Below are 13,325 nucleotides of genomic sequence, written 5' to 3' on the forward strand. Positions count from 1 at the left end.
AAAAAACTCGTGAAAAAACTAAGTGGTAACAAAAAAAAAGAACTTAAAATAACCCGATTACAATTTTCGTCTTTAAACATGTATTAAAACGAAGCCTGAAGTGCTAATTATGAAATATTTTATTGTGTATTCCGCTCCCCCTCCCGCAGAACGAAGCTAAGCAATGTCCACATTTACCATTCCAGTCCCCTTCGAAATGGAATCCTGCGTACGACAGTGGATATATGTAACATCAAAAACATCATAATACCAGCATTTCCTACCTATTATCTTGAAGCATATCTCAATTATAATATTTAACATAACATTTGACAATTTCCTGTTACTTTTCGAACACATGATCCCCATAACGGTAAGGAACATATATATTTTTCAAAGTTTCAAATATAGAACTTTTCCTTTTATTATTTGACAGAGCCTTGTATTGACTAAATTATATTTCTACTTAGCACGAAGTAATGGTGCATATTTAAACTTGCAAAAATCTTCTGGTGTAGACTCAGTCTCCAAGATGTTGAAATTATTGACTCCACTTGGCACTATGTTGAATTGAATTGATTGAATTGTTGTTTTAAGTCCACTTTATGCACAGTAAGTCTAATCGGGACTGGACCTACAGTTTAAAGTGGTAACCGAACCACTATGCCATGTGACGCCACCGGGTATCGAACCCGGGACCCCTTGATTACAACGCTACCACTGCGCCATTCGGGAGGCCCACTATGTTAATGGCTAACATTGTATTGTACCCTGGATTTTTCTACAAACCGGGGGGCATCATTTTCTTCACGGCATCAGTGAAAATTCACATTCATTCGTAAATAAATATATTGATAAATAAATTATTATTTATATCTTATAGAGCTTATTTCATTCTTTTTACAGGAATTATTAACACCATGCTGACGTGGAAATACTTGTACCCTCTGAGCAGGCTAACTTACTGCAATTATCTCTTCCATCCTCTAATTGTTAGGTTCATGACGAGTCAAGGTGATGGACCCATTCACATGACAATTAGTATGCTCGTAAGTATATATATATTTTTTTCTTCTAATAAGGCAATATTAAGAATCTAAGATGGCTTGTCCACAGCCGAAGCAAACTGTTCGAAACAAAATCCACAAACACATTGATTCTGTGGACATCGCCATCAGGCAAAACAGATATCTCGTGGTAAAACTAGGGAATTAAATGCCTAATTTAGTAGCAAGTACCTGATTGTATACTATACTCGACCCCCCTTTCATTTACAGAATAAGAGTAGTTATATATTGGGAAAAAAAATTGAGTATGGTTTGTATTAATGATCCCTCTCCCATAGGACATACAGGGTGCTCGGAAATTCCCCTTACAAACTTCTAGGGCTAGTAGAGGGGACTGAGTAGACAATATTTGGAATAGGAACCCATGTCCGGAAACGTACCGTTTCCGTGCTACAACCATGACAATGTGTCGGATGTGCCTGTGTTGGTATGCAACCGGGTAGGCAGTACATGACGTCAGAAGATCACCTGATGGCACGTGACGTCTACAAATTGTTGCGTTCCACTGTCGACACAGGTGTTGATCATTGAATACAGTAGTACGTTTCTTTTTTGTTCCCTTGGCATTGTTACCAAATAAATTTGTTTGTATTATGGACTGAGTCACACGTCATTCACTTCTGTACCTTACGTAACACCTCATTTGACATGGTTGTAATAAATGATTACACTTTAGGTCATCAGGTGATCTTCTGACGTCATGTACTGCCTACCCGATTGCATACCAACACAGGCACATCCGACACATTGTCATGGTTGTAGCACGGAAACGGTACGTTTCCGGACATGGGTTCCTATTCCAAATATTGTCTACTCAGTCCCCTCTACTAGCCCTAGAAGTTTGTAAGGGGAATTTCCGAGCACCCTGTATACGTTTCTGATCCCTTGAAAACAATGCACCAGAAGCTCACCAAGTACGAATTCCTTTGTTTCATGTAAGAGGATTTCTTGTTTTGATAACATGTTTGACTCTGTGAACAAGATCAGTTTGAAATGCATGTAAAAGACTTCGTCGATAAGGTTTGTCTTTGCTTGTTTGTGGAACAAGTGGTTCTGTTCGAGTGAGATTTTGTTTCAATCTCCGGGGGCAGAAAACAAGCCAGAATCTGTTATCACAGATAAACGTATCATAAACTATAATACGTTTATTTGTGCAGTTACTAGAGTCTACCCTATACATCAGCTTAGGGTAGAACTATACTATGTATTCTAATACTGCATGTGAACCTATAGGCACGTGCAACTTCGAATATACAAGTACAGGTAGTATTGTACAATGTTGAACAGTTTGGACGCGACTTTAAAAATATATGTATGAATACAATGAACTAATATTATTAGTTTCATTCTTTATATATAGTCTATAACTGCTATTACTTACACATACAATTATTGCGAGTATACAATCAGCAGGTATTACACACTAGACCAGGAATGTAGCAAAATTAATGGTAATTTATATTTCTTTTGCAGGCTGTATCAGCGCTGGGAAATATACTTGCTTCCTATCTCGTGGCCATTGTTGTATGCCTTGCTTTTGAAATGCCTGTTCTAGCTTTGTTAAAGATTGTATTTGATAAAAAGAAAAATAAATAGTTATTTAACACAATTATGAGTCTAGTTTTTTTTTTAAATGTGTAATAAAGCTGGACGAAGCCTGATGTTAAAATTGCAGAATTTGTGAATGTTCCTTTTATTTTGCTTTATTGTTTAATATTTTTTCTAATATTATGGCCTAAGCTGATCCTTTCATTCGTACTTCTATTATTGTCCCTTTATGTCACCGTCCCATTCGGTGAGTCGCGATCATGAAGATGAGTGGATTATATGAAGGAGATGAAAGGTTACTAAGAACACGCATGCCCAGGCCATGGTTCGAACCCAGCAACTTCTGTGGCGATTTGGAAAGTCGACTACTTAACTCGCTCGCCCACCGAGCCGGCTGATAATTAATAATATTTGCGAAGTTTTTTAAAATTTTTGTTTTGTAAATCCACTTTATGCACAGAAAGACTTATCGGTACTGGATCTACCGTTTTCAAGTGCGATCCGAAACGCTATGTGCCTCTATTAGGTATCAAACCCGGACCCCTTGATCACAAGGCGATGACGTTACAACTGCGCCATTGGGAAGGCCTTTGAATATATTTGCAACTGTACATATTTATTTTATATCCAGAAATGGAGACGACGTTTTTTGAGTGGAATTTTAGATATTGTCAATATCCTGTAGCACAGTAACTATATAGTTTTATGTTTCTTCAATATATTCTCACATTTTGAAAAGTTGTATATCTGTTCACAAAATTTGTTGTAAACTGTTACCGTTTATTTATTGTTTCCTTGTTGAGAACAAATCAAATATAAATACCATATATAGAAGCAATCAAGTCATGCAGAATATTTGAAACCGTAAAATGCGATCTCTAAAGCAAACACTATTATATTAGCTAGGACAAGTAGTACGAAGGTTCACATTAGATTCTCCAGAGGAATCACAATGGCAACTGGTTCATCTTCAAACTTCATCTGTTTGAAAGAAGCAAGAACTAGTTTACGAGCTTCATTTTCTTTCCACTTTGCAGGGAATCCCGATTCAAAGCAGGAGTTGATTACATGTGTGAAGTGATCTCCAAATGGCGAGCCTCTATGTAACAATATAACAAGAGGCAGTTAGGAATTTCTCGGAGGCGGTGTGAAAGCGTGGTTTCCCAAAAGAATCAAGAAGATAGAATTCCAATGCACAGATATCGGTGAATAAGCCTGACGAAAGAAGAGCAAAATCGCATTCGGTCGAAACTCGCCTATAGCTTAATCTATTGTTTTGTTCTAACACGCCAATGGTTATATGAGTCTTTGTAGATGTGTTCGTTGGACAATTGCAGGTTGTCCTTATACAATTGTTCGCCACCAACCGACACATTCATGCTGGGAATATCTTCCAAGCTATCGATGTATGGTGTAAGCCTGGGTTTTGTGATAAAGCCAAACAAAGCCGATTTATAGAGAGTGCATATAAGCCTCAGTGAGAATATGGGGGGTGGAGAGGCGGAAACAGATGCGGCCAGAGAAACCAAGAGACCTTAGAGAAAAGTAAACTCATATGACACTCTTCTCCTCAAGAACATGAAATAAGCAGCGGTCTTGTTATCGCAAAGAAACAAAGTCAACAAACCCGATATCGTGCAGATCCACAGGTGCGTTTGGAATGGAATATACAGGTTCATCCATTGAGGATAGGTTTTAGGATTTGGTACGATCCACACTATAGCCGCGGTGTAATGTATGGGTATCTGTTCACAAAAAATGACTCCGTATTCAAACACTTACTAATTTTATGATTCCATCGACAGCACCCATGCACATTTGTAGATAGTCTCCTGTTACTGTTCCGTTGGATAAAATGTATCCTACGGAGGGGTCTTCATAATATATGTTGTTCGTTAGCAGTGTGAAATTTATTTTCTGCCTGAGAGTTGAAATGAAACCATCATGTAGGCCTAATAAAGGGTATTGACCAAGTAAGATATTACCGGGGTCTGGGACAAAGTACAATGGATAGTGATTTGCCTCTAGCTTGATTGGCTAGTAATGCATGTCTCTCACCTTGTCAGGATATAGGTCCCTTTCTGCAAGGAAACAATTGTTGCTCCAAACATCCATAACTTCTGCCTCCTCGGCTGTTCTGCAATGTGTGTCAGTAAAAGAAAAGTAGGAATACAGGACAGGTGTTACTTGTTTTTCTCTTTCAGTTTCTGGGGAAGCCTGGTTTTGCTCTGACAGAGAAACCACTACAATATTCACCAAAAGATAATTTTCCGAAGCAGCAATCACCTCATTAATCTCTCTCATTGTATTGTTACCAGTAAGAACAATAACATACTTTGCATTGCGTTTCCACGTGTTAAAAACCAAACTACTTGTTATCGCACTTCTTGCAATGGATGCTTTGTTTACAAGAAACAAAAAACCGACACCGTTTCTTATCCAATACCACTCAAAATCGTACACAATATCATACTGAAACCAGTTAATATGAAATTAGTTTCAAGTACTGTCAATGGCTTGCCATATTACGTGGCTACGATTGGTTGGGTTGGTGTTTTAAGTCCACTTTATGCACAGTAAGGCTAATCGGGACTGGACCTACAGTTTAAAGTGGGATCCGAACCACTTGTGCCTCCACCGGGTATCGAACCCGGGACCCCTTGATTACAAGGTAATGACGCTACCACTGCGCCATGAGGGAGGCTCTACGTGTCTACGAGATCAGCAAGAAGTGTGGATTCTTCATCGTAATATAACGCCAATTGTCGATATGGATGATAGTAGTCCCTCCAAATGTTTTTCATCACATGAAGAATAACTTCGGTGTAATTCGTTGATATTGTTGGAGCAATAGTAACACACGTGTTAATGTACGGGACTATTGTTGCCTTCATCTTCACATACTTCAGCTGTAACGGGAAAAATCAGAGACTAAATGAATGACCCAAAGGAAAGATGCAACACAAGTATTTTTTTTGAAAAATGTGAAGTTTTACAAAAGTAATTGGAATTGGAATTTACAATATAAAATTTGATTCCAATAATGACTTTTTAAAGCTTTAATGACCTCACAACTAATGAAAATTACTGTAATAACATTAATGGATAACATTTATGTACGTAATAATTTTACTTAGAGAACAGGTCTTCAATTTTAATTACGAATTTCGTTACAAAATAAATATTGTGAATAAAAACGAATGTAATTTCAATATGCCGTGAAACCTGCAAGATTATAAAAATATGTCTATCAGGCACTTAGGATTCATGCGGCTTGTTTCGAAGTTGTCATTCACGTTTTGGACAATTGTTAAATACATATGGTTTATTTTCGTTTCCTCATATAAAAAAAAATCCATTTCGTGACATTGAATGTTTCTGAATATTAATAAACTACAGGTTGGCTCAAAAAATCACTTAACACCCTCGGTACAAGGCCACTGCAGCGCACAACGTGGAAATTGTGATGATGATGACCAATCGTTGCCAGGCCAAGGGGGAACCACATTGACGCCACCCGCACGGTCGGCGGCCATCTTGATGTCAGCCATTTTGAATTCAACTTCAGAAGGGGGTGATACGATATATCAAATCAGGCTACAATTTCACGAGAAATGCAATGGTGAAGGTTTTTTCGACGTATCTTTAACCAGTAAAAAGTTATAACTGAATTCTTGTACCAATTTGCTCCTTTTCGAGGTGTTAGAAAAATGCCTTCAAATTTTTTTAGCGCATCGGTAACGCATCGAGATCAAATTGACGTCTAGGGAGAGAAGTTCACATGCCATTGCACAATATTTTAATCGGATACATCCATGAAGAGCTGCACATTATGAATGGTTGTCGCGAACAATTACAGTGTGACGCTTCCATTAAATGAAAAGTCCTTCACAGTGATAAGGCTAATGTTTATGTTCATAAGGAAGTTCATAAACAGAATATTCGATGCTTTTTATCTGATAACCCATTTTCGACAGATCAAAGCTGAATGGTAGTAGTGTAATTGGCTATAATACCAGGACGAGAAAGTATGAACATCCATCAGGCAGATTTGGCTACACTTAAAACTAGCTCAACATGCCCATATGAGTTTTTTGCTCAAGTGTGGCACTCTGTCTAATCCAAGATTTTTGTAAAAATGCCCTCGGGAATTTCCCGTGAAAGTATGACCCCCCTCAGATTGATTTGCCTACACTTATAAAAGGCACTTCTGTGAGATTGTTGTCCATAAGCTTGTCACAAATATGCCCCTCTTGATATTTTTTTTGGCTACACCTAAAACTAAGCCAAGATGCTCATAAGAGCCACCCACACCCACCCACACCCACCCACACATATTTACTTCCGGTTTAAGTTCAATTGGACTCCAGGCCCAACTTGTGCAATATGCAGAGGCCTTCTAGAATTGCTCTGTGACTCTCTCATTTCTTATATCATAAACATATGATTTTTCACCTATAAGAATAACACTACATATGGTGTCATCGGGGAGTGTATCGTGGAATTCACAGATAATTTTAATGTTTGTTCTGTCATTAACCACAACTTGTTTCCTTTTTGAGGTGTTGATTACAAACATGGGTCTCTGTGCTTTGAATTCATCTGGTGTGTAATACATGTCAGTATTGCCAGTAGTGACCCTTTTGTATGCTGAAAATGCCTCATATAATTTAAGGAAATCATCCTTGGACATGTCTAAATTATAATTTTCTCTGGGGAACACCTCATTTCTGCCATTTTTAAGATATATGTTCTTGATGTTGCAGCTATCAAATTTACTTGAATTTTTTTCCTGATTATTGTGTCTTCCAGTCTGAAACAGTACCACCACAAAATCTGGCATGTCATATTGTATACTGGAGAATGAATTTGTAGCATCAAACTCATAATAGGTCCCAGTGGCAGGCTTCTGTACACATTGATATGTATAAAATTGTAAAGGTACCTGTGGATTTTTTATTATATCTGCTTTGTATTTAAGAGCATAACTGGCTTCATATTCAACAACCGGGATTCTTAGCTCCATAGTCTGAATAATGCATTTGCCCTCATCAGGTAGGGTATTAGGCAGAGCTTCCCCGGTAGAGTTTAATGTACTGTACCTCATCAAAGCATTATTATCATTGGCACCTCTTCTAAATGTAATTTTTAAACCACCCTTCCACATAATGTCTTTGTAATCTGAGAAGAATCCTGGCAACAGGCGCATGGGGAACAGCACTGTGTGGCTCTTGGATAATATTTTATCACCAGCCTCAAATCCACCTAGTTTGTAGTAAGAAGCCTCGGTTTTGGATAATTTTAATGTGGCCAAAGCTGTAGAGGTAATCCCAGGGTAATCCACTCTGTTTATAACAACACCATGTTTTCTGATCTCAATTTCAGAGAACAGATGTGGCACAAAATTGTCTACCAATCTTATATTTGAATTTGCCGGATAATCTGTACCATCGAGCTTTACAACATCAAATTTGATGTATAGATCTGCTCTGTGGGGGTGTATAAAGCCATCCCCTACATCAAGATCAACCTCAATCTCTGTGTTGGGTTGATTTAAATTTGCAAAGGTCCTCCTGTTTGGGGGGAATGATTGTAGCTCATAACTCTCAATATTTTCCATTTTTTTTGTATGTATTTTTATTTAAATATTAATTTCTATGATAGCAGTTGTTGTGGCTCCAGCAAAATCAACTAATTCTTCTTTTTCATTAGTGACCATCAACTCAATGTAATCTATTCTATTATGGCACACAGGAAAATATAATGTTGGTGATGGAGTGTAGATGATGGGCTCCATAAATTCAGAGTTAGGTTTGAATGTTGCAATGATGCCAGTTTGTTTGTGAGTGCCTATGCCATTTGATTTGGTGATCATACCCTCGGCCACATTACAGTGAATATTTAGAGTCTCTATGGCTAAGAATTTAGGTATATTCATAGCAGTGTGTTTAATGGCTGGTTCAAGTTTTGTGTTGTTCTCAAAGCCTAACAGCTCTCCTATAGTACCCAGATCCACTGTCTCTGTAGCAGATACAATCTCTACTCTGTGGGTGACAGAATTTTGAGTTAATACTATACCTCTGGGTAATTGAGCATTTAGAGTAGACAGATTATACTGCCCTGGAGTGATGACAATTTTTTGATCCCCAACTGCAATTGTGTTGTTGTGGTGTGTAATATTAGGGATCAAGTACATGCCATAAAATGCTCTGAGAGCTATTGTTTTGGGATATACTATATTATCATGTAATCTAAGTTTCAATATTGAATTTTGGCTGGTGAGATGGAATACCCCCATGATGTTTCAGATACCACAAGGCCTTTTGAAAATTTTCAATTGATGGTTTATTTATTTGAGACATATATCTAAGAACAGATAAACACAGATGTCCACAATTAACATCTTTGAAATTTTGAACACGGGCATTATTGTAATAAAGATTAGTTGATTTTAGATATTTTACTAAATTTTCAGGTGGAATACCTCCAAATGAATCAAACACAAATGCCTCATCTTTTAAATATTTAAGATAACAGATCCAGTGTGTGCCCTGATTTTTGTACTTATCCAAATTAACTATGCCACACTCTTTGTTGAGTGGTTGTTCTGGTAAAGAATCAGACATGTACACACCTCTAAAATTTTTGATGCCCAGTGGCTTGATTAAAGCTTCAATATCTTGGTTTGTAAGCGGCTCTTGTTTTTTTTAAACTTATTCATGGCTCTCTTAACACCTTTGCCTTGTTTCTCCATGGCCAGGTTATGGCGCTTTATTTCATCTAATTCTGCCTTATTCTTCTTGGCATCTATTACTGTTTTTGCTATAGCAGCTGATCCCCCAGCCAAGCTCCCAACAGCCCCCAAAGCTGCTAAGATGGCCGGGATAGTAAATATGAAGCCACACACATGTGATTTTTTTTCTAGATTGCTGTAATTTTTTTAATTGGGGGTACTAAGTAACAATTTCATACCATGGCCCTTGGCAAGACAAGAATTTTTTTTCTTGCGCTGCTTTTTGGTTAAAAGACTATCAAGAGTTTTAAGAGATTTAAGACCTGCATAAGGTATCTGATACATAACACCCTTGGCCTTCATCCTAGGTTGATTATATATATATTCACAACCCCCACCCCAGTTTTTGTTTGGTGTTCATAGCTATGGTGGTCCCCAATGCTGCTATTCTTTCACTTAAAGAAGCATCTTTGCTTACAAATCTACCAAATGCAGCCTCTTCTAATTTCTTGTCTGCAACATGTCTCTTGTCAAGATCAGAATGTGTGTTGTATGCTATGTCATGGTCTCTACAAGCAGCATCTAGGGGATTAACACCAGGATCACCTCTGTTTAATCTATGGTCCAATTTTGTACCGGGACCACAATACTGATAGCCTGGTATGTGTAGTTCAAATGGCAGCTTGTTTATGATGTCATTAACCAGCCCCCGACCCTCAGAGATATTCCAAAATTTAGGTGGTAGAGTATTAATAATTTTTATAAGATATCCAATCCCCTTAGTGTCATTCACTATAAAATTAGACAATTTAGTGCTTATCATGTCCATAATTCCAACCTTTTCATTGTAAAAATTGTGGTTGCCAGCATTTTCCTCCCCAGCTATCACAAGCAACCTATCTACAAGTTTCCTGACATCATCAACCCACACAAATTCTTTAGGCAGGGTGTTGTATTGTTTGATCCCACTGCCTGTCTTGATCTGTGACCATATGGGCTTGATTAAGTTGTTGTATTTTGCTCCACTGCTAGACTTGACTCTTTTTTGTGTGGGATCATTGTTCTGGTATAGAGCATCTGATTTTATTAATATTTCTTTGTAATGCTCATAATCTTGATCTGTATAGCTGCCAGGCCTTTTCCTAGTCATCAGTTCCCACAATCCAGGTGTGCCAGGATATTTAACAAAACCACCTCTTTCTCCAAGATGAGATTCTGAATATACAATCAGATCATCTCCCATAAATGTTACTCTAAAATTGCCAATTCTATGTATGATGCTACCATCACGCTCTGTGTCAGCATATAAGCCAAAAACCTCATCTTTGTTGTCTTTAGGTGTGCTTAAATATTTTTGAGCAAGAAGACCCAATTCAATAGGATCCTGAGTAGCTTCAATTCTTCGAGGAGCAACAGGACTAGGTGTATGAATACTAGAAAGTGGGGTGATTGGATAATCTAATATGTTCCTAGCAGCTACAGGTACAAGCTCTGTGATCAAATTTTGATTTTGCTCTGTAACAGTTTTGATATTTTTACCTAATTCACTAATAGCATCAATAATAGGCTGTTCTGTTTCCTTGTGTTTTTCATAGATTCCTCGGTTCTCTGATTTCCATCCCTTAAATCTTTTTACAAGATAATCTCTTAATTTAAGATCATCAATGATTGGCCTTTTCATGGTTATTTATATATGTTTCAATGTCTAGAAAATTGTTAATTTTATTTCTATATTTACCACTATTGGGTTTCCTTGTCATATCAATTGTGACAAACCCATAGCTGTCCTGGTTCCAGCACCTACTGCAAAACTTGGAAAAATCATTGTAGCTCAAGTCCCCACCTACATATTCATCATGTATGTGTTTGAGGTTGGTATGATCTTGATGAAACACACATATAAAATTTCTGTTGTCTCGGATCAGCTGCTTCGGTATTTTTGAAAAAGTCTGTGCCAGGTAGAAGCAATCAATGTTTTTGTGTCGGCCCTGTGTAAAGAAATTTCTAACCTTGTTTTGATTATCCAGTATAATGTCATCAAACACAACAACAGAATTATCGAGACATTCATGGAGTGGCTTAACATCTGGTTCAAAAGTGGCTATATCCAATCCATCATATAGCTTCATCAGCTGCTGATATTTTAATTGTTCCAAGCTCTTAGAAAAAACATACAAGTGCCTGTTTTTCCAGTCTAACCAGTTGGGTGCCGATAAAAAATTATCAATCATTAGTGTAGTTTTACCACAAGCCGATGGCCCAACAATAAGACATCTAATATTATCAGGCAGCAACATTCCATTTCTCTTAATCTGCTGTTCAGGATCTGGCAGCCTCTTTATAACATCCCAGGTGTTCATATTATCACTTTGTTTGCCTCGATCCAGCTGTGTTCTGGGAGACCTAGCCATTTCACCAGTATCTTGTTGCCTTTTCTGCAAATGATTTTTTCTATGAGATATGTGTCGGGCTGTTTAGTTTTGTTGAGTTCTTCTTCATAGAACCTGCCTTTGAGAATTTCTCCTCGGTGGTCTTTTATTATATATGTGTATCGGGTCCCAGGTTTAACTTGAATCACTGTAAATAATTCAGTGCTCCAGTTTCTTGTAAAGCCTCTTTTGAATAAGTGCTTATATTTGCTGATTCTTACTTGATCACCTACCTTGTATTTGGCATTTCTTGTTGTTGGCTGGTATCTAGGATAATAAACAGTTCTGATCAATTTTTGCTCATCAGATGAAGTTACCTCAGAGGGTTTCATGTTGATTGTGGAATGGACAGAGTTGTTATATTTATGTAGAAGTTCTGGAAGAATACTGAGCCATTTATAATTACCTTGAAGTGTGAATTGTTTATACATATGATTTTTTAGGGTTTTGTTGAATCTCTCTACAATTGAGGCCTTGAGATCACTGTAACTCGAGTAATGTTGTATTGACTGGCTTTTAATAAATTGTTGAAACACTGAATTATAAAATTCTTTGCCATTATCTGTTTGCAAATAGCGCGGTGATCTTCCACTCTGATTGATGATTGTCCTGAAGGCTTCTGTAACACATGCTCCAGTCTTGGATTTGAGTGGCACAGCCCAGGCAAATTTTGAAAATGTATCTATGACAGTGACTAGATACTTGTAGCCCTTGTTGATTTTGTCTAAGTTTTTCAGCTGTCCACTTGCCATTTCCACCAAGTCGCACTGCCATAAATCATCTATGCCTTTTGTAACCACTGGCAGTCTCTTATAATTATGTCTGGCTTGTCTGTGTAATTCATCAACAATAATTTGTCTAGACATAGTATGTAAACAAGAATATTGCAACTATGGGATGTTCAGCAGCTGATACTACAGGATTTTCTAAATATAATTTGTCTCCTATTTGTATTTTAAATTCCAGAGATCCATCATCTTCAGCATAAGATGTTTCTAATGTATTGGGATCTGTAAAATCCTCTAACTCTACACTGGTGATTTTTTGTTTGTTGTCAGCATTTGTTATTGATAAGGTAGGGTAGTGGTGTGCCTGTGGCTGAAGCCAATATTTGATCTTGATTGGTCTAAGTGTGCCCCCAACAAAAAACTGGTAATAAAATTGTGCAGGGGACAGCATATATATTTTGCCACCTGGTGTAAATGGTGAATCATATTCTTTGTTGGGGATACTGTACAATTCAAGAATTACTGTATGTTTAGGATTCTCGATTATGCCAGTTATTTCTTTTTCTGCTGTGAGCAATCTACTTGTTACAGATTCAAGATGCTCATTGATAGTCCTAACAACATCATCATGGCCTGGCTTGATCTTTAAGTCCACAACAAGTTTTTTGTATTGTTGCACACTTTCTGGTAGCTGGGTGGCAAAAACAGACAGAGCATTTGCTTGATTGGATTCCATGGTCCCTACCTGTTGCTTGATATTAGCTACAATTTGCTGTAAATTTTCAACAACTGCCAATTTTGAATTTTGAGCAGTAAGATCATGGACCTGTCTTCTGGTATC

At 37.5% G+C, this 13,325-nt stretch overlaps 1 protein-coding gene across 1 annotated transcript in view; it reads left to right on the plus strand.

Moving 5' to 3' along the window:
• Positions 1-2,655, plus strand: part of LOC145991470 (nose resistant to fluoxetine protein 6-like) — a 47,378-nt gene extending 44,723 nt beyond the window's left edge. Inside the window, exons 13-14 of the mRNA XM_083127477.1 lie at positions 886-1,028; positions 2,520-2,655. Coding sequence (XP_082983603.1) covers positions 886-1,028; positions 2,520-2,642 — 266 coding nt within the window. The 3' untranslated portion in view covers positions 2,643-2,655. The remainder of the gene's footprint in view (positions 1-885; positions 1,029-2,519) is intronic.
• Positions 2,656-13,325: the final 10,670 nt, after the last annotated feature.

The sequence above is a fragment of the Lepisma saccharinum genome, chromosome 8 (genome assembly GCF_977018435.1).
Source record: "Lepisma saccharinum chromosome 8, izLepSacc3.1, whole genome shotgun sequence".
NCBI classification, from domain to species: Eukaryota; Metazoa; Arthropoda; class Insecta; order Zygentoma; family Lepismatidae; genus Lepisma; species Lepisma saccharinum.